Raw genomic sequence first — 25,885 nt, forward strand, 5'->3', positions numbered from 1 at the left:
AGTAGGTTTAATAGTCTAAGTGGTTCCTCTTCAAGAAACCCAAATTAGGGCTTCCCCGGTGGCGCAGTGGTTGAGAGTCCGCTGCTGATGCAGGGGACACGGGTTCGTGCCCCGGTCCGGGAAGATCCCACATGCCGCGGAGCGGCTAGGCCCGTGAGCCATGGCCACAGAGCCTGCGGGTCCGGAGCCTGTGCTCCGCAACGGGAGAGGCCACAGCAGTGAGAGGCCCGCGTACCACAAAAAAAAAAAAAAAAAAAGAAACCCAAATTAGCAATGGAACTAATCCTCAACAGAAAGAAAATTCTTTTTAAGCAAAAATCATTTTGCCTTTTACAGGGAAAGTCCCATTTCTTAGTCACAAATATTTGTTTCCTAGCTTCATGAGCAAACTGCTTGCATTATACAAGATAGTAAATTAACAGGAAATTACCATATCTCATTTTCTTAACTCTGTACTCTTAACTTTATTTTTGGCTGCATTGGGTCTTCGTTGCTATGCATGGGCTTTCTCCAGTTGTGGCCAGCGGGGGCTACTCTTTGTTGCAGTGCATGGGCTTCCCATTGCGGTGGCTTCTCTTGTTGTGGAGCACAGGCTCTAGGAGCATGGGCTTCAGTAGTTGTGGCCCACGGACTCTAGAGTGCAGGCTCAGTAGTTGTGGCAGACGGGCTTTGTTGCTCCGCGGCATGTTGGATCTTCCCAGACCAGGGCTTGAACCCGTGTACCCTGAATTGGCAGGCGGATTCTTAACCACTGTGCCACCAGGGAAGCCCACAGAGTCTTATTTTATTGAACATTAGTTTCTTACTTGTACCATGCTGTCTTTAAAATACAGATATGAACTACTTCAATGGAAAAAGATTGATTTTACCTAGCTTTCAGCCTCATTCAGTTGTAATTTTTAATCAAATTTGTAAATTTGTACAATGGAATTTATCAGTGGTATAGTCAGATACTGACATGGGTTATAGCCAAACGTTATAAAAACTTAGGTCTTCTGTTTTTTTCTTAAAACTGTTCCAAGTTAAATTTTCTTTTTCTCAGTAATACATTTCTAGGCAATAAATCAAAGGATTGCTAACTGTGGATATTAAGAAATATACTTTTTCCAGCCTTACTTAGGCTTCACCCTAATTTAGAAGGTTATGTTTATAGCTGTTATAATAATTTTGTTTATATTTAGCAACATTAGATCAGTAATACACAAAGGGGAAAAATATTTTTATGTGTACCACTTTCTAGTTTGCTGGTTTTGTGGAATTCTGAAAAAAATCTTTTAAAAGTTTATTAAGGGCTTCCCTGGTGGCGCAGTGGTTGAGAGTCCGCCTGCCGATGCAGGGGACAAGGGTTCGTGCCCTGGTCCGGGAAGATCCCACGTGCCGCGGAGCGGATGGGCCCATGAGCCATGGCCGCTGAGCCTGCGCGTCCGGAGCCTGTGCTCCGCAACGGGAGAGGCCACAGCAGTGAGAGGCCTGCATACCACACACACACACAAAAAAGTTTATTAAAAATCACCTGTGTAAATTTCTTTCTTTACACTTATCATTTATTCAAAATGATTGTCTTATTTTAAAAATACACAATTTGTAGTTCACTGGAGTTTTTTCTATGGTATTTTCTTTTGTTGTCTTATTTTCCCCTCAAGAATCTGGCTAGTTGTACAGTTGGGAAGAAAATATTTTATACCTGTACACTTGTGTTTTCTCCATGAGCTTAAACTGGGATAGACTTATTCCAAAGAAACTTGATAGGAGTGTGAGGTTAGAGGCATCATTCAGGTGCTTATTAATTGAGAGGTATTTTTCTACTCTCTCCAATCACTGAACACCAAGTTCTTAATGTAAATTTTAAATCATTTAGCTCCCAAAGGCAATTATGGTATTTATTTGATGTCCAAATCCTACTTACTCAAAAACTGCTCTTTCCTTACACCTTACAAGTTTAGAATTTCAAACAAGTTAGGCATATACAACTATGAAACGTACTACCCTTACTGATATACAGTGCTCTTCTTTAAGCTTAATTAACCAGAAGATTGAGACTTCCTGATTTTCCTGAGCAGTTTTGACAGTTATAGGATTTATTTTGTATTAGTTCAGCATAAGTTTAAATTGGTATTTTCTGGATTATGGATTCCTTAAAACTACCGCTAGCCAGTATTATTTCTGATTTCCAAAAGGAGAACTTTGGAGGCCCAGAAAGGAATTGCTGAAGTCAAGATTAATCAATCTAGGATTTCTCCTTTTTAGCTCAGTTTTTTTCCCTTTTAATTACAGTAACTCCTAATAATGCTCTATTTGCAGGCTATTCTCTTATTTGCCAAAAAGAATGTCATATCTTATATTTGCACTTACTGTTAATAACATGGAAATATTTGAATGTTTGACTTTTTCATTGTTGCTTATTCCCAGTAACTGACTACCCTTAAACCTTTTAGAATTAACATACACAAATAGGTACAAATACAGACTTTCCATCTTTGTTTCCTCCAGCATGGTGTCAGGACATAGTAAGCATTCACTTATTTATAGATTATTACTGCTCTCATCTCTATTCTGCTTCATTGAAGATTTGTTTTAAGTTACTGACAGGGCAATGTGGTTACATGCCTCATCAAAATTTAAAATGTTTCCCTCAGGTTGTGACTTTACTGGGCAAAATGGAACGGCTTCGAAGCTCTCCCCTTCATGCCAGTATCTCTACAGCTCTTGATAGACACTTGGAGTCCATTCACATTGTACAGTCACGTAGAAAGGACGAAATTGTTAATGCTTCAAATCGGCAAAGGCAAGGTGTTCCTAGATGCCAAGATGACAGAGGTACAAACATTAATGCATATTCTTTTGATAAGGCACTGAGATAATTTGAATGTTAATAAAATCAGACTCTAAAGTTAAAGGGTTGAATTTCTAACATTTATACTTATCTACAGAATAAATTGTTAAATGGTGCCCACATAACTTACTCCAGAAGTACTTTGATCTATTTTGCTAATATTACCCATTTAATTATAATAACTCTGTTAAAGTCTGTGTTCTACCTAAAGCATAGTCATGGTTATACAAGTCAGAAATAAATACAAGTATCAACACTTTTAAATATTAAGTCAAGTACTTTGGTTAGCTCAGTCAATAGCCATCCTTCTTTTATAAAAATAATGTTTGATCATTTAGTAGCACAGCACGGGGTTTTATGAGTTAAGGGGTACTTAAATGGCATCTGATATGAACTGACCTCAAATATTTCTTTTACAGATGTTTTTGCCCTTGCTTCAGCAATTAAAGAGATGTGTGTGGCTACTCGGAAAGCACGCACTACCCTGTGGTGTGCACTGCAGATGACCTTGCCAAAAACAGCCAGTACAGCTGGCCAAACAGATGTGGAAAAGGCTTTACAAGATATAGTAAACTGTGAAGATAAAGTCCATGAAAGCCTAAATAGTAGCAATCCAATGAACCAGAGAGGTGAAGCAAACAAACATTAAGGAAATGCCAGCAGAAAGAAGAATAAAAAGCTGATAAGTAAATGTATCAAAACATGCTAAAAAATGTTAATGAACTTGTCAAACTTGAAAATTTCATTACATTAATTTTCTTTCAGATTTAAAGGTAATACCTTAATGAAGTCTAACTTCTATTTAAAAATCTTCTATTTGGAATGAATCAGATGTAGTTTAAAGTGAACTCAAAGCTAAAGTTGACTACCCTAGGGGTTCCTGGGTAGTCAAAGATAACAAGTTTATGTAAATTAAATATTTCCTAACAGCTAAAATATTGCTGAAACCCATTCTGCAGTGCAGGTAAATGCAAATGTGAAGTTCTTCTAGAAGATGTTTCATTTAGGTCTGCCTTAGTAAGTATAATTCCAAATAATGAATCTAAGTGACTGTAACCCAATTATGGCTACAGTCTAGTAACCAAGACATAGTTTTGATTGTGATATAAAAGTGTTTTCCTTACAAAACTGGATAATACCTAGGAAGCAAAGGAAAACAAGGATGAACCCAATATTCATGTAAAAATATTTAAACTACCATATTTATAAATTTGAAATCTTAGTACCTAAGTATATGGAGGAAAATGCATCTGATTCTCCTAAAGCAGGGATAAAAGTGCCAGTGAAAAGACCATGCAAGTTACTGAATATAAAGCCTGTTCAAATCATTTGTGTATATTCTTTAAAATTTAATTATACTATCAATTATTAAATATTTCCAGTTTTAAAGTATTTTAACTGAATCAAAAACAAAACATTTCCTTTATCTGGATCTTTTAGACTTGATGCACAGTAACTAAAATAATGATTATTGTTTTAATATCCTTAGTTTGCTGCCTTTTATGAGGGTATCACGAAGTTCTAAAATGTATTTTTTTAAGGTTAATCTTTAACTTGTTTAGTTTGCAATTGGTTAGTGTATATTTTGTGTAGTTCTGTTCATTAGTTTGCTTCTGTATTTTTTTAAGAGCGTTCTTGAAAGCTTGGCTTTTTCTGTTTCTCATCACTTAATATCTTTGTATGGAACCTGAGTAATTCATTAATATGAAATGTTGGTATTATGTGACTCAGAAGATCTTGGGTTTTAACATTTCTAGCATGAGTTAAACTATAATATAATGTACTGATGAAATTTAATTGAACTATCCTTGACTAGAAACACTAATGTTTCAAATGTTGGTGTGTTTCCTAGTTTTAGAAATCCTGGTATTAAAAAAAAAAAAGTGTAATCACACCACATAAATTTTCTTTAGATGATATTCAGAAGAAACTGATTGAGAATGCAGGATTAACTGTAGGGAGAAACACTTTGATCACTGAAATGCCTTAGAACTACCCAAATGAATTACATTGAGGGTAGTCAAATAAAATAGATCATCCCACCACAGTCACTGTATAGAAAGTGGTTAAGTTTGACGTAAGACATGTTGGGTGTTATGAAAACAAATATTGAACTGAATTTAGTCTCTCAGGAAAAATAAATTACTTTGTTGAAAATATTTAGTTTCATTTTTTTACATGTTTGTATTAGTTTTTTTTTAATATTTATTTATTTTCTTTTATTCTTTTTTGGCTGCGTTGGGTCTTAATTGCAGCATGCGGGATCTTTCCTTGTAGCGCGCCAGCTCTTTGTTGCGGCGTGTGGGCTTCTCTCTAGTTGTGGCTTGCGAGTTTTACTCTCTAGTTGTGGCACACAGGCTGTCCAGGGCGCGTGGGCTCTGTAGTTTGCAGCACACGGGCTCTCTCGTTGAGGCGCGTGAGCTCAGTAGTTGTAGGAGCCGGCTTAGTTGCCCTGCGGCATGTAGGATCTTAGTTCCCCGACCAGGGATTGAACCGGCATCCCCTTCATTGCAAGTCGGATTCTTTACCACTGGACCACCAAGGAAGTCCCTGTATTAGTTTCTAACATTAAGAGTCACTCATGCCAGAAAACCAATTAAATTTCATTTAACTGATAAGAACTGGTGGTAAGTTTTAAATTTCATTATTAACACATAAATAATAGTGTTAGTAGATAATAAACCAATGCCATTCAGATATCCTTAGATCTAACCTGACCTCCTTCAAATAAATTTTTGTTCTGCCTTTGTGCTATTCCTGGCAAACCAGAATAAAAATTCTGGGGAAACTTTTACATGACAGTGGTCAGAAATTAAACACTAGTCCATTAACAAAATACAAACACAAAAATTCTTTGAAATTCTGTTAATCAAGTCATGCTTTGGATAACTCAAGTTAGTAGGTTGTTCCTTTCTATTGTATACCCTCTAATGGATGGTTCTTAAGCATTGTACTTCTGAATTACAACCTATGAATAATCTGGTACTATAATGTTTTAGAGGGTTGGGAATTAATGTTGTGACCGAAATTCCAAATTTGGCCTAAAATGTCAATCATACCACAGAAAATATGGTTGTTTAAAATTTGCCTTTTGCAGTATTGAATATTTTAGACATAAAGGATTTACTGGCACCTGAGTTAACTGGATAACCTTACTCAAAGCCTAATGAGCTGATCCTCTTTTTCTGTTTAAGCATTAGTTCAAGTGTACACTAACTATAACCTATGTAATAGAGTCCCAGAAGAAAGAATTGCCTACTGTTATAACAGATTGAAACTAGAACCCTTCAGGGGTCTATGGATATAACTTGACTCTGCTTCAGAGACCAAAATCAAGGTGAGAACCAACCAAAAATCCAAAATATGGGTTATTAAATTAAAATAGGCTCTCTCATATGCTATCTGTAGCCACAGCCACATATGAAACTAAGACTCCAACAGTACTTCAGAGACTTCAAAGCCAATCTACTGACTGTCCAAAAGAGAAGGTAACCTTTCTGATCTCCTAATATCCAACTCATAGAAAGGAAAACTGAGGCAGAGAATTTATAGATTCCAGGAAGAGGTTCTACTAGCAGAAGAGATAACTGGGCTAATCAAAACATAAGTAAAATTCAAACCCATTCCTAAGTGACTATCCACACAGAACTCACTTCCAGGTGGAAGGAATCAGAATAAATCAGAAGACAGTGATTTAAATAGTTTATTTTTTTAAAAGGTGGTTATTTAAAAAAAATTTTGCAATGCCACGGTTATAGGAGTGTATAGAGGTGACACATCATTTCCTTAACCATGCGTTTTACCTTCCACAGAAAGGTAAAAAAATTTGTTAATCTCATAGTTAATGGTATAAAACAGAGGTCAGCAAACATTTTCTCCGAAGGGCCAGGTAGTAAATATTTTAGGCTTTAAAGGTCACATAAGGTCTCTGTCACATATTCTTTCTTTTACAGCCCTTTGAAGATGTGAAACCCGTTGTTAGCTTGCACCGCACAGAACCAGACTGGGCAAAATTTGGCTGCTGGCAGTTGTTCGCCCACCCCTGGTATAAAATATCTACTTTCTGTCTTGACAGAGGAATTGCTGTCTTCAGGCTTCTTGACAGGCTACTGCCTGAAGTAGGGAAAGGCCTATTTACAGCCGAATGTGGCTTGTGACAAAAGTAGACATGGAGGAGAGTTCCTACTCACTTTTGACTCTCCCAAGCAGTTTTTCCATTCACTCACTCGTTCAATAAATTTGTTGCACCTACTATGTACACTCTTAAATATCTTTGTGTTAGCAGAGCTTTCCAGTGTTTCTTCCTTAAAAGGGTTTCTTTAAACTTGTAATTATCAGGTCCTTATATGTTTTAGGGCAGATCAGGATTAAAATCTCTACTAGCACTCAAGAGGATTCATGATTATAAAAAATGAATCTAGCTAACAATGATATCCTTGCACTCAATACTGACACATCCTTCTTAAAATCACAGCCCAGGGCTTCCCTGGTGGCGCAGTGGTTGAGAGTCTGCCTGCCGATGCAGGGGACACGGGTTCGTGCCCCGGGCCGGGAAGATCCCACATGCTGCGGAGCGGCTGGGCCCGTGAGCCATGGCCGCTGAGCCTGCGCGTCCGGAGCCTGTGCTCCACAACGGGAGAGGCCACAACAGTGAGAGGCCCACGTACCGCAAAAAAAATAAAAATAAAAATCACAGCCCAGATAAGGAAAAATATATAACTATCTCTTATTAAAAGACACTTTGTTTCCTACCATAGGCTGAAACTTTTAAAAAATCTCAAATGTAGAACAGCCACCAAATAACTTCTCATTTTCCTAGTTTGTTGCCATGTAACATAAAGTCTGGATCCAGGTGGGGCTCTTCATCAGCTTCCTATTTCAGCCATAAAACAATACATTTAGGGGTGAATACTACTTCTGAAGCAATTGACACTCCTACATTTCATCTCAGGGAAGAAGTGGTCATGATTCTGCTCCTTCAGAACAAAACCTGTCAGCTTTCTGAATATTCCTGCTCTTTATCCCAGGTGAGGGAAGACTTTTTAAAGTGGCCAAAAGGAGTACAGGACTTCAGTATTAAAATATAAAGATTGCCCCCATTCCAGATCTTTGGTACAGACATCAACTACAATACCCACATCACAGAGACATGGCACATTTTGTAATTAGAAGTGTTTGTGATTTTCCTTTTGACCATGTAAACAAAAGGGGATATGCCTTGGGAAACCACTTTTGCAATGTTTTCTCATTTCTCTTAAATACACAAGTGCACAGCCAGTTCTCCCTTTGACCAAGTTCATGAGGAGAAAGAATAGAGTGGACCAAGGTTATCGCTTTCGCTCTCCTCTTTGAGTCCTTTTCTTTTCCTTTTCCTTGCGCTCCTGCTTGGCTAGCTTGTCCCTCTCCCTCTGCAGCTTGTCCTGTTCCTTCTTCCTTTGGGACTCATCCCGAAGAGAGTCTCGCTCCAGTTTTCGGGCATTAAGGACATCTTCCACGTTGGTGTTTCGAAACAGGGCTACAGGTGAGTTAAGGGATGAGGGTCCAGGTCACATAGGTCTCAACTACTGCTCTCTCCTCATTCTTGCTGTCATCTCTCTACGTGCCAAGTCTTCAATACTCTCTACCTATCCCTAGTCTTAAAAAAAAACCCTTACGTTTATCTTTGGTCTAATGGGAAATCCTAAAACTACCATTAGTAAAAAACTAGAATAAAAATCTCATTCAGACTTATCTGAGTGTTAAATATTTCATGAAAATGAAATTTCATTCTACAATAAGTACTTATATCATTCACTGACGCAATATTGTATAGTATCCAGGCTAGTTTTAGTAACTAGAGTATTAAAGTAACTGGCAAAATTTTTATGTACTTGGCATTATTAAAATGCTTGAAAAGAGTTAAGTTGTTTAACCTTACTAAACTTTATCAGGTTGCTTTTTACCCTAGACCACTAAAGCTTAAGTGAAAATCATGTTCTAAGGAAGTAAGTTTAACCAGTTAGAAAATACCTAGCCAAAAACTTTACTCTTCATTTCTTACAACTTTAAAACATAACCTGTTACTACCAGACAAGCTCCTCTTTACACTTAAAACATAATTTTTTTCTGCTTTAGTGCTTTAAAATGAGTAAGTCTCACTGAAATAACCCCCCTTCTCAGATAACCCACCATACTCCTCACCTTTAAGGCGGATTTCTAAATCCACGTTCTCTAGGAAGCTGCTCATAAGTGATTCTGTTGGTAGGGATTTTCCTCAGCACGTATGTTCCAATCTGTCCGTATTTTAACTTAAAGTCTTCAGTGTTTGTAGTCTCTTTCCACTGAATTATAAGATCTTTGAGGACAAAGACCAAAACTGCAATATTGTTCTATTTGCTTCCACATTGCTCGGAAACCCAGCACCATATGCAGGGAATATAGATTCTCATTTTCCCTTAGAAATCCTTTCTCTAAGCCCTTCACAGTTCATGTTAACATATTTTCTTTGGGGAAAATTCTTGCTAAATTAACTATTTAGTACTGTCCTAGGACTGAGGCTCACAATGCTGGCCTGACCTGTGTCATTGGAGGTAAATGGAGCCCCCAGCAAGGACAGTAAAATAAAAACTGACCCACAAGAATATTCTACAGAGGAACACATGGGGATGGACACAGAGAAGGATACATTTCTCAGAACCAGTGCTCATCATGGTGGCACCTGAATCATCCTTCTCATCTGCTTCAGTGAGTGACGTTAAGGAAAGTCAGATGGAAAACAAAGGTTAGCACATCCCAACCCAACATCAGAAAATAGTGACTAAGGTGATGGGTAGGAAAAGCGCGCTGAATGGAAGGACTCTGTCAGGGATATGACGGTAGACCCAGGAGAGTCATCTTGGGAAGTCTCAACTTGGGGAAGACTGCTCAGAGCTTCTGTAAAATCCTTATCTGTCAGAGGCTGAAAAGAAACTGAAGCTGGTCTAGGTGGACTGTCACATTACCTGGGAGCCAGGGGATGGCAAGATAACCTCAAAAACCGTGGTTCTCAAAGTGTGGTTCCCAGAACTTGTGAGAAACACACATTCCTGGGCCCCATTCTGGATCTACTAAATCTAAAACTGTGGGGCATAAGGCCCAGCAATCCTCCGGGAGAACCACTGCTTAAAACATTCTTTTCTAGCCCAAGAAATGAGATTTTGTAGTTGGAACCTCAGCTCTGCCAAACCTGGCAAGAAAAATCATGAGGGAAAACTAGAAGAGGAGTTGGCCCCAAAGAGCCTGAGAATTCTTTCCTAACCTAGTGACGTTTCTGGTATGATGTCCACTCCATTCAAGCTGGCTCAGTAAGCTAGGCATTCCCTAAACAAACGTCAAATTCACAGGAAACCAGATCTGCCCCCACCAGCAACACCTGCTTTTCACACAGTCCCCGCTCAAATTCCAGGTTTATTCTGGTGTTGCTTTGGGGGGTTCAGTCTCACTTTGGGGGTTCAGTCTCACTTTTATTAATTATGTGGTCACTGGAATATTAAAAAAAAAAAAGATTCAAATGAAATTGCTCCAAATTTGGGAATCCAAATTCAAATCCAGGTTCTAGTCCTGGTTTTGCTATTAATTCTTTGAATGTCTCTGATCACCCATTCATCTCTTAGTTTCCTTATCAACTGTAAAAAAATATAAAGATGGATTATACATGTAACACTGTACTTCATAGAAAGGTATCATACAAATGTAAAGAATCATAAGTGTAAATCAACTACAAAGAATCACAGCTAGAGCATATTTTCTGAAAACATAATAACAGTGGTCCATTCAGGCATTATTTGTTTCACACTGAAGTTTTCAGGAACATATAGATTGTGTCTTAAAAAATGTAAGTCCAGTATCAACCATTCCAACATCATTCCTCACGCCCACCGAGGGCTACAGATCACTGCCATTTCAAAGGAGAAAATTAAGCTATAGAGGGGGATTGGCAGCTTCCCAGAGCTCACTGTAAACCAGCAAAGGCTTTTGGCTCAAGCCTCAGGGAATGGCGCTGAGACTCCAGAAAGGATATTCCTCTTCGTCTGTCACGTCAGCATACTGCGCCAGGAGCGCAGCTTTCCTCTGCTTCTCCTCTTCTGACACCATCCTGGGCTTCACCACAATCTGCGCCTGCTTCTCAATGAGGGTGGCAATGGCCTGGACCTCATCTGGGAGGTGGTGGGAGGGCAGGGAGGGACAACAAGGTTGTATGTGAGAGGAAACATGCTCACCGAACCACTAGTCCACCACCCTGGCAGTGCTTGGAGTAAAGGCAAGGGCATCTGCTGACTCCTTAGAGCTCTGGGGTGCAAAGGAGGTGCCTCGGGGGCCAATGAGAAAGGCAAGGAAAGGCCGTGAAGGCCAGGCTTTAGGTCTCGTATTCGTCTTCAATCAGAGCAGCCCTGCTTTTACTTATTTTATATAATGAAGTTCTGCTGCTTTAAAAAAAAAAAGGTTAAAAAGCACTGCATTAGAACCATAGACAATGAAGCCTCCAAACATGAAACTTTCTCTCCTCTCAGCTCAGAAGCCAAAGAGGGAATCTAGCACCAACTTAAGCTGGCCTATTTCATGTTGATAATTATGCTAGGTGAAATTCTTATACTATTTTAAAATAAAATCATCTGTTAACTTCTCCATTCTCAAAGAAAGGAGGCAATGGTGTAAAGCAGTGATTCTCATGCCTGGCTGCATATTAGAATCATCTGGGGGAGCCTTAAAAAAGATAGCAATGCCTGGGTCCCCACCCCAAAGATGTTTATATAATTGGTCCATGGTGCAGCCCAGGCACAGGCACTTTTATTTTTATTTTATTTTATTTTTGGCTGTGTTGGGGCTTCATTGCTGCACGTGGGCTTTGGCTAGTTGCGGCGAGAGGGGGCTACTCTTCACTGTGGTGCGCGGGCTTCTCATTGCGGTGGCTTCTCTTGTTGCAGAGCACGGACTCTGGGCACATGGGCTCAGTAGCTGTGGCATGCAGGCTCAGTAGTTGTGGCTTGCGGGCTCTAGAGTGCAGGCTCAGTAGTTGTGGCGCATGGGCTTAGTTGCTCCGCGGCATATGGGATCTTCCCGGACCAGGGATTGAACCCGTGTCCCCTGCATTGGCAGGCGGATTCTTAACTACTGTGCCACCAGGGAAGTCTTGGCATTGGCACTATTAAACGTACAGCAAGCAATTCTAGTGTACAGCCACGACTGAGAACCAACATGCAGATGGCTTAGAACAGATTCTGTTCAAGTTTGGATTTATGATTTGAGCTTTCTGCAGCTGATTTGTCATCCTAATGGTAACATCTCTTTCATTTTAAAGGGTGGAGGGTTTAGCTGAATAAAGTAAAAGACCAATCATAATTTGTGTTATGAAATTAGAATATGAAAAAGATGGGAAAATATAGTTGACCCTATACCTGCAGAGCAAATCTACAAGGGGGAGTGGGAAGAGGAATGAAAACGAAAAAAGAAAAAACCACAATGAAGAGAGCCATGGTCAGCTGAAGCGGAAAAATGTCAAAGGAAAGAAGAAAACCAACGTTCAGTTAAAAAGTTAAAGTAGGACTTCCCTGGTGGCGCAGTGGTTGAGAGTCCGCCTGCTGATGCAGGGGACACGGGTTCATGCTCCGGAGCCTGTGCTCCGCAATGGGAGAGGCCACAACAGTGAGAGGCCCGTGAACCGCAAAAAAAAAAAAAAAAAAAAAAGTTAAAGTAAGCTGCTCTGTGTTTGCCAGTTTAACTTATTTTAGGGCAAATGAGCATCCATTGGAGAAAACTAAAAACTCTTTCTCTAACAGCTGTAGAGTAAAGGTTGTTGGAGATTAGATGTAAAAACTCCAACTCTACCTTCTTTTTTCACTTTGGTGACAACGTTCTGAGTTTCCGACCATCGTTCCACAATCTCCTTGCAGATGTTAAGAAGGGAATCTTCTTCCTGCTTGGAAAAGTAGACCAATTAATTTCCTGAGAGCCCTCAACCTGAACAAAGTCTATGCAGAGGGCAGAGCTCCTCCTGCTGGTGATGAGAAGAAATCACAGGGAGGGTTTGGGAGCCACAGAATAGAGATTATGTTTCTCTTCTGAGGCTCCCAACACAGAGGTAATCCTATGTGTGAGTCCCAGAAGCCACACCTGCTAGGTCAAGAGCACCCACCCCATCCTGTCAAGCTCCAAAGGAAAGGATTCTCACCAACTCAGGGCAGTCCTTCTCCTTTCGGGGCAAAAACCTGTTGCTTGAGTCAAAACTCTATGAAATCTTCCTTGGCCAATTTACTCAACTCAGAACACTCTCCAAAGTTTATCAACTTTCTTGCTGGAACATATCCACGAGCTTGCTGATCCATAATAAAGAGAAGTTAAGTGAGTAGATGGTCTCCTATACAACCATCCCTCTGTCCATTTTTCATAAGCAGACATATTCTGCACACCAACCAATCTTCCTCCTTAGCATGGTATGACAAAAAGGATGTTGGCTTTGGTGTCAGACTTACTTAAATTCAAATCCCAGATCTATGAGCAAGTTTCTTAACTTTTCCAAGCTTCACATCTTCCCAGGATTTGAGAGAGGATGAATGTGTATAAAGGGCCTACAGTCCTAACCGCTGGTGGTCCAGCGGTTAGGACTCTGTGCTTTCACTGCCGTGGGCCAGGATTCAATCTCTGGTCAGGGAACTAAGATCCCACGTGCTGTGCACCGCCAAAAAAAAAAAAAAAGGCCTACACCACTGGGCAAAGAACAGGCATTTCAACAAATATGGGTATTTCCCTCCATCTTCATTATGGCTGCCTTCACCACCTTCACCTTCTATCCCTCAGGATGAGTTGTCAGTGTTCACATTTCCTAATGTGTCAGGCACTGTTCAAATATATAAGAACTCGCAGAGTTCTTAAAACAGTCTCAAGAAGCACTCTCAATTTAGAGATGAGGAAACCAAGGCACAGAGGTTAAGTAACTTGCCTAAGGTGATACAAGTAGTAAGTGGATTAAACAGGATTTGAACCCAAGCATTCTGGTTTTAAGCCCACGTTCTCAACCGTTATATTACACCATCTCTCAGAGAAAAGTAAGGAGAGGCAGAACACAGACTTACTGTGGATATCCTTATTCTGTACCCAACAAAGGATTCCATCCTCTACCCTGCATACTTTTAGCATGCATGCCAGACATATTGGACTTCTTTGGTCCAGAGTTCCTGACTTGCAAGGATCCCCAGCAGGAAAAGCAAAGGGAGAGGAAAAGAAAAAAGGGTAGGAAAAGGAATGGAGAGGCAAAAGAGAAAGGGCACTCTTGGAGGACGAGGTGGTTTATTCCCCCAATCTCCTCATCCAAACCAAAGAAGTTCATTCCTCCATTCGTTCATTTATTCATCCAGATGGTTCCTGCCATATTCAAGGCACTAAGATGAGTGCTAAGAGATGAATGAGAAACAGTCACTAGCCTCATAACACACACAATTTAGAAGGCTGGTATATAAACAGCTGTGACGAAATGTAATCTCCTGTTTACTAAGCTCATTGTGATAATCATTTCATGATGTATACTGTACACCTTAAACTTATGTAGTGCTGTATGTCAATTATATCTCAATACAACTGGAAGAAAAAAATGTAACATCCTCCTTAATGCTATGACCCTACTTAAAGCTGCTCACCCCTCCATTCCACTCCTGATCCTCTTACAATGCTCCTTTTTTCCTAGCACTAATCATTTTCTAACATACTATATAATTTACTGATTATGTCGTTCCTTACCGGAATATAACCCTTTGAGGGCAGGGATTTCTGTCTATGTTGTTCCCTAAAGTACCCCAAGCACTTAGGGCAGTGCCTGGCCGATGGATATTTTTATCCATCAATAAAAATTTGATTAATCAGTCAATCAGCGCGGGACTTCCCTGGCAGTCCAGTGGTTAAGACTTCGTCTTCCAATGCAGGAGGTGCGGGTTAGATCCCTGGTGGGGGAGCTAAAATCCCACATGCCTCACGGCCAAAAAACCAAAACATAAAACAGAAGCAATATTGTAACAAATTCAATAAAAGACTTAAAAGAAAAATCAATCAGCGCAAGTGCAATCAGAAGGAATAAAGGGAAGGATGACAGAAGCTTTTGTTTACTGTCATTTGCTCCCAATTATATATACTATTCTTGAATCTTACCTCAAATTGTTGCTGACAAACTTCTAAATTCCTAATATTGAATCTAGCCCAATATGGCAATTGAGTTGGCTATGCCTTTTGTTTTTCCTAGAATGGGAAAATAAAATAAATAAATTTTTTAAAAAGTAACTTAAATTGCTTGCCTCCTACTCTTTCCCTCTATGACCTGCAATGTAATAGTTCAAGGAAATAAGTTATTCCACTGTGCTGTATTTCCACTGAACTTATGAGTTGCATCACAAGCTGTGTTAAGGCTTTCCCATTTATAGGTCAATCTCACCAGAGCAGGCTCTGGAACTAAAAGGGGGCCCTTGCCAGGAGGCCCTGGGACAGCTGCACTAGTGTTATGTTTTAACCACGTGACCAGTCAATGAACTGCACTTTCACCAAGTAAGTGTAGGTAGAGATGAGGGCAGGAGAAATGATCAGGTTGGAAAAGTGGACATCTTGGTGACTTACCACTTAAATACAGTTTAAAGCACAATTTCTGAATTCTTGAATCTGCTTCTAAAAGGCTAAGTATCAAGTTTATCTCTCTTCTTTAAAACTCTGATCTCTCTTACTCCCCAACCTACTCCACCCAATGATTACTGCATTTCTAAATACAGTAAAGGATCAAGCACAAAATTTGTTTCCTTTCTGCCTAGGCGTGAAAAGACCTCTACCGCCTAAACTGACCTTTTTTGGACTCCTACCTCCAAAATAGGAAACCGAGAGGGTACCTCCTGCAGGCTTTTGTCAGGGGCACTGCCTCTTAAAGGGCACAGACATCTCAGAGCACTTAATTCCCCCCTCTGAACACTGTCAGCGGATGGGAATGAAATTGGTTGTTAGACGTTTATGACAAAACTCATTCAGACATTTCAACGCCTTTGGAAGAATACTCACCCAGCTCACCGACAGGCATCTGAGAGGGCCTTGTCCTCAAGAATAAGGTAAAGCCTTTCCTCTCTTTGCACCTGCAACCTTCCGGCTCCCAAAACCCTGGATGGGGAGCAACCCCCTTCCCCCGAGGCCCAGGGCTCAGAAGAGTATTCCTCTCCCAGGTGAGACCACTAATCCTCTGGGACACCAAGTAGGGGAAAGGGGATACGAAGTACTGACAGGGGCCGGCAGAGAGGCTAAAGGAATGTGTCCGGACTTCTCACCAGGAAAGCAGAGAGGATACCCTGCAGAGCGTCCAGCTTCTCCTCTTCCTCCTCCTCCTGAAGGACACCCAGGATGTAGGCACCGTAAACGGCTCGGTCCACTCCCAGCGCCTCCAACCGTCCGTCTAGCCACGATTCAAAGCCGCTGCCCCCTCCATCGCTCTCGCCGGAGGCAGCAGCGGCCACTGCGCTGGGCGCCGCCATCTTGGGGCCAGGGTCCTGCCAGCCCCCAGGGCGCCTACCGCAGCGCCTGACGGGCCGCGCCACGGGCTCACTGCGCATGATCAGAAGCGAAATCCACGCCCCGGCGCGCGGGGCGTAGAACCTAGTCGACCCGTAGTGACCTGCCGGGTGTTTTGTACCTTCTAAGTAGAGCGCGTCTTGGTTTACGCACGGTCATGTGTTCTCTCAGGAATCCTGGCTGGTGAGTAGTCTTAACCGACTCTTTTTTTACAGTTGGGGAAGTTCGGAGGGGTTCAGTGACTTGACCAAAGTCACGCGGCTAATAACTAAACGGGACTGGAACTCACCTTCGATTCTAGCGCCTCGACCGGCCTCACCAAGCCGCCCTTTCACGCCACTCATGGGAAGCTAAGCCACCCACTCCCACACAGCTTTCAAGGAGGAAACAGCTGGGCTCTGTCCGGAATGCCCACTGTCCCTATCAACTGCTACCACCTGCACCTTTCCATGCTCCTCCCGTATGAAAATTCAAGCTCCAGAAAACCTCCCCTGATCCCCTGCAATCTGTGTTAAGACCACTCCAGTGTGCTGCGGTTGCTTCTCTGCATTTACCATGCTGTGCTTAACGCGCTACCGGACACATAGTGGGTGCTCAATAAATGAACAGGCAACCTCGAGTCATTTCTTTCATTCACTCAGTCAACACTTACACAGAAATAACTCCGAGGAGCCTTCTTTACCCATTGTCAAGCATTAGCTAAGAGCTTCTGATACATTATCTCTTTAATCCTCCCAACAACCGTGTGAGGAGATGCTTTTATTGTCCACATAGTAAAGATAAGGAAAATGAAACACAGAGTCACACAGTTACAGGGAGCCCAACCAGAGGCAAGTGCGCCTGCACAGCAGGCGGAGCCTCAGATGGCTCTCAAAACACCTGGCTCTGGGCTGAAATGAACTACCCAAGAACCCGGGTTAGCTTTCCCTGAACTGCAGAGGGGGCTGGCAGGTCACTGGCCTGACTTTTTCATTCTCTAAATATTTATTGGCATTGCTGCTAGGCACTGAAATATAAAGATAAATGTCACAAAAGCTCTCCCTTCAAAGGGTCTTCAGTGGAAACAGACATGTTTAATCATGACAGTACAGTGAGATAAGTGTTTCAATATCTAATGGAGATTGCAGTAGGTTGCCTGGAAGAAGATTAGGTTAACATTGCCTGTTGGATGGGAGTTGGAAACTGGAGATGGGAGATCTAGGAAGGCTTCTGGTGGAGGCGATACTTTCACTTTTTTGAAGAACAAGTGAGAGTTTTTTAGGCAGAAAGACTAGAAGAGAAAGGGAGCAGACCCAGATGCATGGCACTGTGTGGGCCCTCCAGAGAATCATGGATGGCTTGAGCAGCAGAGTTCAGATAGAAGATTTTCAAGGGATGACAACAAAAGGAAAGGAAGGGTCTTATATACCTGGCAGAGCGCCTCCTGAGAGAATCCTCTACCCTTATTATCGTTGGGATAATGTAAATGAATGAACATGGAACATTGTAAAGCTCAGTAGAAATACAGGATACTGTGACTATTAGCCCCATGGCTTCTGTGTGCTCCCTGAGTTAGAATGTGACAATAATGGAGTCAGAGGCCGGAGTCAGCCCCCAAAGACTTGCCCCTATTTCAGATCCTCAGATGTACTTTCTAACCCAGTGGCTGTCTTGCAGGTGGGGTTTGTTGGTTAACAGACTTGAGAGCCATCATGACTCAAGGATCATAGTTTGAGATCAGAGCCCCCACGATCAGAAAAGGAGCACAGGGGACTTCCCTGGTGGCAGAGTGGATAAGACTCCAAGCTCCCAATGCAGGGGGCCGGGGTTCGATCCCTGGTCAGGGAACTAGATCCCACATGCATGCTGCAACTAAGGAGCCCACGTGCCGCAAGACCAGGTGCAACCAAATAAATAAATATTAAAAAGAAAAAGGAGCACAAAATTTTGTTCCTTTTTAAGTTTTCACTTTGAAATAATTACAGACCCACAGGGAGTTGCAAAAGTAGTACTTAGAGACGTGTGCATCTTCACTGTTTCCCCCAATGGTAACATCTTACATAGCTATAGTATAATATCAAAATCAGGAAATCGATATTGGTACAGTGCACAAAGGCTTTTTGAAGACATCCTAGAAACTTCTTACAAAACTGAGTGAAGGCTCTACAGACCCTGCATTTTACAAAATCCTCATTGGCTATTTTATTACAAAAGTTATAGCTCATAGTTCAAAAAACCAATTCATACCACTGGACAAATGACAGAAAGCTTACAGAAAAAAATCAAGATGGCTTTTTACACTGGAAAAAAAAGAGTCATTTATAACTTTTAAAATATGCAAATTAAACTTGCAATGAGATAACATGTTTTCTTCTCAGATTTAAAAGTCTGATAATACTGTGTTGATCTGACATTGGGTAACAGGCACTGGAAAATGTTTCTGCAGAAAGTAAATCGGTACAATCTTGTTGGAGGGCAATTTGAAAAGACCCAGCATTTATCCTTCTGGGAATTTATTATAATACATGCATGTGTGCAGAATGACATATTTATAAGGATATTCGTTGCAGTGACGCTAATTGTAGTGAAAAGACAGGAATAGTCTACATTCTATCTATAGGAGACTGACTCAAAAAAGCCACAGAAGGAAGTATTGTGCAGCCATGAAAGTGGAAGAAGCTCTTTATGTAGTGACGTGTAACAAAATTCAAGATACATTGTTAAAGAAAAAAGTGAGGCTCAGAACAGTATGTAATGTTTGCTACCATTTGTGTTTAAAAAGTTGGAGGGATGGGGAGAAATACACACACATATCTGACCTGGCATGTGCATAAAATATCTCTGGAAAGATACACAAGGGAATGTGAAGAGGGTCGTCGCTGAGGAGGAGAACTCAGGGAGACTAGTTTTAAAACATCTTGTTTTAAAAGTATGAGCTGTTTGTTATATTAATTTACCTTGCATCTTTTTAAAATATTTATTTTATTTTTGGCTGCATTGGGTCTTTGTTGCTGCATGTGGGCTTTCTCTAGTTGCAGCGAGTGGGCACTACTCTTCATTGTAGTGCATGGGCTTCACATTGCGGTGGCTCCTCTTGTTGCAGAGCACGGGCTCCAGGCGTGAGGGCTTCAGTAGTTGTGGCACGAGGGCTCAGTAGTTGTGGCTCGCGGATTCTAGAGGGCAAGCTTAGTAGTTGTGGCACATGGGCTTAGCTGCTCCGTGGCATGTGGGATCTTCCCGGACCAGAGATTGAACCTGTGTCCCCTGCATTGGCAGGCGGATTCTTAACCACTGCGCCACCAGGGAAGCCCCATCTTTTTGTTTTAAAGAAATAATGCCTCCAATCTCCTTTGCTTCCTTCCCTACCAAGAGGTAACCTCTATTCCTGAATTTGGTATTTGTCCTCCTCTTGAATGTTTTTAAACATAGTACATATTACTACATATGTAATACATATTATAACATATGTGTGTATGTATCCATATGGATGTATCCATAAACAATATATCACATTGTTTTGCATGTTAGACTTTTCATTCTGCAGTATGCTTTTTTCACTTAAGATCTTGAAAATATTTACCCATGTTGATACATGTAGCTCTTATTCATTCATTTAAAGCACTGTGTAGTATTCCAGTGCTTGAATATAGCCCAGCTGATCCATTTCTCCGCTGATGGACATTTAGATTATTTCCCAGTTCTTCAAACAGTGCTTCAAGTCACATTCCTTTTTATGTCTCCTTGCCCACCTGTGGAAAAGTTTCTCTAGGCCAGCAAGCATCAAACATATTTTTGCCACATCGTCTTAGCAGGAAAAATATTTTTGCTGTGCACCCCTAAGATATGAATATGTATTTATTTATGAAATACATATGTGAACCACTATTCCAAATTAGTATGTCCATCATAAGATATACAAAAAGATAACTGTAAAAAGGGCAATTGAAAAAAGAAGGAAATAATATATTACAAATATTTATTTATTTGTAGTACAAAAATCATTAGTGAGGGACTTCCCTGGTGGTCCAGTGGCTAAGCTCCACGCTCCCAATACAGGGGGCCCGGGTTTGATCCCTGGTCAGGGAACTAGATCCCGCACGCCGCAACTAAGACCCAGTGCAGCCAAATAAATAAGTAAATATTTTTTTAAAAAAATCTTTAGTGAAAATAATGTGGCTGAATATGCTTCATTACTTTCCCACTTATTATGTATTATTTATTTAAAATTTTAACTGTGGCAAAATGCCCATAATATAAAATTTGCCATCTGAACCACTTTTAAATGTACAGTTCAGTAGTGTTAAGGATTCATTACTGGCAAGAGTTTCTCTTGAACTTCAGTGATTTTCTCACCCACTGACCAGCTGACTCTCTCATTGAACCTGAGAGTTTGTACTCACACTTGTGTGTGAGTCATTAGGATTATTTGTAATCTTAATCTTGCTTCTTTGGAGGAATCTTGTTAAGCCTCTTGTTCACTTTTGGGGGCTAGGAAAATCCAAATAGCATAATCTGTAATTCCATTTATCTGGGGATTTGTAAACTGTGGAGAACAGTGAAAAACACGTCGCCAAACCCTGAAAAGAAAACACAGACAACCCCTGCAAATATGAAGCTCCCTTACCCTTTACCCATATAACTCACTTGCTTTACTTCATAACCCAGGATCTCTGACAAGAGCACAGGGAGGGCGCCAGCATCAGTCTGTTTCCTAAAGATTAGTAAAACTTACTTGTTTTTCTTTTGGATAAAAAAATATATTTAAATACTAATGCTTCCTTTTGGCACCTCTGTGATTATCTTGTGTCTGAGGGGTGCACATCTCTCTTTGGAGACCAGGATATACCTAGAAACAGAATTGCTGAGTTGAAGGGCATAAACCTTGTGGATATCACCATATTGCTGTCCCAAGGGCTTGTCCCAGTTTGCATTCCCACCCTTGCCTTCACATTTTTACTAAAACTTGCTTTTAATATACTTTAATTTTTGCCAGTCAAAGGGATGTGAAAGAGCATCTAATTTAACTTGCATTACTAGTTTAATTTGCATTTAACTACTAGTGAGTCTGAGCACTTTTAATACATTTATCAGCCATTAAAATTTCCTCATCTTTTATCAGCTTGATGCTTTGTGACAATCTAGAGGCGTGCGATAGGGAAGGTGGGAGGGAGGCTCAAGAGGGAGGGGATATAGGGATGTATATATACATATAGCTGATTTACTTTGGTTTTTTGTTTGTTAATTTTTATTTATTTATTTATGCCTGTGTTGGGTCTTCATTGCTGCGCACAGGCTTTCTCTTGTTGCAGTGGGCGGGGGCTACTCTTCCTTGCGGTGCACGGGCTTCTCACTGCAGTGGCTTCTCTTGTGGACTACGGGCTCTAGGCGCTCAGGCTTCAGTAGTTTTGGCCCACGAGCTCAGTAGTTGTGGCACACGGGGTTAGTTGCTCCACGGCACGTGGGGTCTTCCCGGACCAGGGATCAAACCCATGTCCCCCCCATTGGCAGGCGTATTCTTAACCACTGTGCCACCAGGGAAGTCCCAGCTGATTTACATTGTTGTACAGCAGAAACTAACACAACATTGTAAAGCAGTTACACTCCAATAAAGATACAAAAAAAAAAAATGAGCAAAAGACATGAAGATATTTTACCAAATAAGATACACAAGTGGCAGATAAGCACATAACAAGGTGTTCAACATCATTAACCATAAAAGAAATGCAAATAAAAAACACTCTGAGTGAAAAAAGTAAAAAAAAAAAAGTCCTCATCTTTGAATTGCCTGTTTATATCCCTTGTGGGTTTTTCTATTGGATCATTTGTTTGTCTTTGCCATGCTAATTTGTAGGAGTCTACTTTTTCTTTTTTCTTAATTTTTTCATTAATTTCATTAATTTTTCTTAATTTCATTAATTTCTATCCTTTATTATTTCTGACCATCTGTAATCTTTGGGTGTACTCTTCATTTTCTGACCTCTCAAGGTGAACACTTAGCTGATTCCTTTTCAGTCTGTCTTATTTTCTAATATAGCATATACATTTAAGGTCATACATTTCTCTCTGGTTACTTAGCTGAATTTTACAACTTTTTAAAAGGAATCTCGCAGCTTTTGATATATCGTTTTTCATTGTTGCAGTTCTAGATATATTACAATTTCCACTGTAATTGTTTTATTCTCCTATCATGAATTATTTAGAAATGTGTTTTTTTAAATTCCAGAGTAGTGCATTTTGTTTTATCCTTTAACAAACAAACAAAAAACTTACCTTTTTGTTTTTGGTTTCTAACTTCATCATATCGTGGCCATAGGATGTGTTCTGTATGATGGCGATTTTTTGGTATCGGTTGGTACTTTAGTGGCATAGTATATCAATTTTTATAATGTTCCATGTGTACTTGAACATATTTTCTAATATTTATATATTAATGTTTGTTAGTTATAACATTGAATCTTTTATATGTTGCTAATGTCGTTTTATTTTTGTTTCATCTATCATCTGTTTTTTGGAGAAAAGTATCTTAAAATGTCCAGTATATTTGTAGATTTTACAGTCTTCCCTTGTATTTCTGGCTTAAATATTTTGATGTTGTTAGAGTCATATAAGTACCAGGTTATTTCGTCCCTGGCAAATTGTTTATCGTCAAGAAATGACACCTGTATTCCTAATAATCCTTTATCTCTTGAAATCTGTCCTGTCAGATTTTAATATCACTGTATCAGTTTTCCATTTTGCCCTACACTGAGAGGCAGCAGAGAGCAATGTTAAGAGCATGGACTCTGAAGTCAGGTTGCTGGGGTTCAAATCCCAGCACTGACACCTTCTAGCTGTGTGACCTCAAGCAGGTTTTAACCTCAGTGTTCCCATGTATAAAATGGGTGCAGTTACTACCTACCTCAAAGGATTATTATGAGGATTAAACGAATTACTATTTTTTTAACCTAATTACTATTTTTAAAGCACTTTGAACATCATAGTAAGCACTCCATGTGTATTTGTAAAATTAAATAATTAAACATATATATGTGCAGCCCTTTTCTGTGTCACTATTTTATAGGTATTTGTCTGACAAACACCATATAGCTGCTAGATACTGTAATGCTGCAGTAGATACCTTTATTACAAAGTCATATCCCATATGTCTGAGTGTATCTGTAGAATAACTCCTAGAAATGGAATTGCTGGGTGGAAAGATATGTGCATTTGTAATTTTGCTAGATAGTGCCAAATTGCCTTACATAGGAGTCTGGTGCAACCCCAATGTAAGGCAATTTGGCACTGTCTAGCAAAATTGATCTTTGCCAGGCTGTTAAGTGAAAAATGGTATTTCAGTATAGATGTAATTTGCATTTCTCCTACTTTAAGTGAGGTTGAGCATATTTGAATGCTCTTTGTATTTCCTTTTCTGTGAATGTGCCTTTACCCATTTTCAACTCGGTGGTTGATCTTTTCTGGATCTATTTTTTAAAGTTTTTTAGATATTGGGAAATCAGTCCTTGTTCTATGATATAAGGTGATTTTTCTTTTCTAAGCACTTCCTCTCAGGAATCAAGAAAAACAATGAGAGAGAACAACTTGAATTATTATCTCAAAATATTTTTGCCGAGTGGTAAATGCTCCCTTTTTCTGTTCACAGACTTTGTGCTAAACACATCTTTAATCTTTAAAACCTCACTTCCTGGTAGATATTATCTTCACTTTACAAATGAAAAAACTGAAGATCAGAGAGATTCATTTTTTTTTTGCACTCACTCAACAAATATTCATTAAGAACCTACTAAATTGGGCTTCCCTGGTGGCGCAGTGATTGAGAGTCCGCCTGCCGATGCAGGGGATACGGGTTCGTGCCCCGGTCCGGGAAGATCCCACATGCCGCGGAGCGGCTCGGCCCGTGAGCCATAGCCTGCGCGTCCGGCGTCTGTGCTCTGCAACGGGAGTAGGCCACAACAGTGAGAGGCCTGAGTGCCGCAAAAAAAAAAAAAAAAAACCTACTAAATTCTTGGGGCTTCCCTGGTGGTGCAGTGGTTGAGAGTCCGCCTGCCAATGCAGGGGACAAGGGTTCGTGCCCCGGTCTGGGAAGATTCCATATGCCGCGGAGCAGCTGGCCCCGTGAGTCATGGCCACTGAGCCTGCGTGTCCGGAGCCTGTGTTCCGCAACGGGAGAGGCCACGACAGTGAGAGGCCCGCGTACAGAGAAAAAGAAAAAAAATGGAGAATGCCAAACAGCATTTTTGCTTATGTGTGTATTTGTTATTTATTGCTGGGTAACAAATCACCCAAAATTTAATGACTTAAAACAACACTAATCATTTATTTTCTCTGGGTTTCTGCGGGCCTGCAATTTGGGAGCAGCTTGGCTGGGATTTTATGACTTGGGATCTCTTGTGAGGTTGCAGTCATCTGAAAGCTAGACTAAGGCTGAAGGATCTGCTTGCCAGATGGCTCCATCACAGGATGGGTAAGTTGGGGCCAGCTCTTAGCAGGAAGCCTCTATTCCTCTCCGCGCAAGCCCCTCCACAGGCATACTTGAGCGTCCTCATGTCATGGCTGCTGGCTTCCCCCATATCAGGTGATCTAAGAAACAGCAGTACAGATACTGAAATATCTTTTATGACCTAGCCTCAGAAGCCACACATTATTATTTCCTCAATACTCTATTGGTACATAGCCCTGTTGGATGTGGGCATGCTATCAGGAGTCGAGGATAGTCATTGCAGGCCATTTTGGAGACCAGCTACCACAATGTGGGTATCTTTAAATTTATACTAATATATATATTTTATGTATTTGTGTGTATATATATTCTTATAAAATCATATTTGATATTTACCATCTTAGGAATTAAACCAAAATTTTAAAATACTAGTTCATTTAAAAATAAGCCCGCTGGGATGGGATAGGGAGGGTGGGAGGGAGGCTCAAGAGGGAGGGGATATACATATAGCTGATTCACTTTGTTGTACAGCAGAAACTAACCCAACATTGTAAAGCAATTATACTCCAATAAAGATGTGAAAAAAAATAAAAATAAAAAATAGGTGGGGCTTCCCTGGTGGTGCAGTGGTTGAGAGTCCGCCTGCCGATGCAGGGGACACGGGTTCGTGCCCCGGTCCGGGAAGATCCCACATTCCGCGGAGCGGCTAGGCCCGTGAGCCATGGCCGTTGAGCCTGCGTGTCCGGAGCCTGTGCTCCGCAACGGGAGAGGCCACAACAGTGAGAGGCCCGTGTACCGCAAAAAAAAAAAAAAAAAATAGGGACTTACCTGGTGGCGCAGTGGTTAAGAATCTGCCTGCCAATGCAGTGGACACGGGTTGGAGCCCTGGTCCAGGAAGATCCCACATGCCACGGAGCTACTAAGCCCATGTGCCACAACTATTGAGCCTGCACTCAGAGCCCTCGAGCCACAACTACTGAGCCTGTGTGCCACAACTACTGAAGCCCACACGCCTAGAGCCCATGCTCTGCAACAAGAGAAGCCACTGCAATGAGAAGCCCGCGCACCACAACGAAGAGTAGCCCCCGCTCGCT

General features: G+C 40.9%; 1 protein-coding gene across 3 annotated transcripts; it reads right to left on the bottom strand.

Moving 5' to 3' along the window:
- Positions 1–1,531: 1,531 nt before the first annotated feature.
- On the bottom strand, positions 1,532–16,387 carry CCDC43 (coiled-coil domain containing 43). Of its 3 annotated transcripts, none has more exons than XM_060135987.1 (5): positions 16,135–16,387; positions 12,677–12,767; positions 10,872–11,007; positions 9,445–9,556; positions 1,532–2,796 (listed from the first exon to the last, which is right to left on the bottom strand). In XM_060135987.1, the coding sequence occupies exons 1-5, from the start codon at positions 16,336–16,338 to the stop codon at positions 2,764–2,766; spliced, it is 576 nt and encodes a 191-aa protein (XP_059991970.1). In that variant the 5' UTR covers positions 16,339–16,387; the 3' UTR covers positions 1,532–2,763. The 3 variants fall into 3 exon arrangements, with proteins under 3 accessions (XP_059991970.1, XP_059991968.1, XP_059991967.1); XM_060135985.1 differs by lacking the exon at positions 1,532–2,796 and adding an exon at positions 6,523–8,348 and having other exon boundaries at positions 9,498–9,556; positions 12,677–12,764; XM_060135984.1 differs by lacking the exon at positions 1,532–2,796 and adding an exon at positions 6,523–8,348 and having other exon boundaries at positions 9,498–9,556.
- Positions 16,388–25,885: the final 9,498 nt, after the last annotated feature.

This window comes from Lagenorhynchus albirostris, chromosome 20 (assembly GCF_949774975.1).
Source record: "Lagenorhynchus albirostris chromosome 20, mLagAlb1.1, whole genome shotgun sequence".
Lineage (NCBI taxonomy): Eukaryota > Metazoa > Chordata > Mammalia > Artiodactyla > Delphinidae > Lagenorhynchus > Lagenorhynchus albirostris.

What these genes read in the sequence shown, in the direction of transcription:
- CCDC43 (XM_060135984.1), bottom strand. Translation starts at nt 16,338, where the DNA reads ATGGCGGCGCCCAGCGCAGTGGCCGCTGCTGCCTCCGGCGAGAGCGAT. An exon ending in GTATCCTCTCTGCTTTCCTG is followed by an intron (nt 12,768 to 16,134) that starts GTGAGAAGTCCG and finishes TACTTTTCCAAG; the next exon opens with CAGGAAGAAGATTCCCTTCT. An exon ending in GACGTGACAGACGAAGAGGA is followed by an intron (nt 9,557 to 10,871) that starts ATATCCTTTCTG and finishes AACGTCACTCAC; the next exon opens with TGAAGCAGATGAGAAGGATG.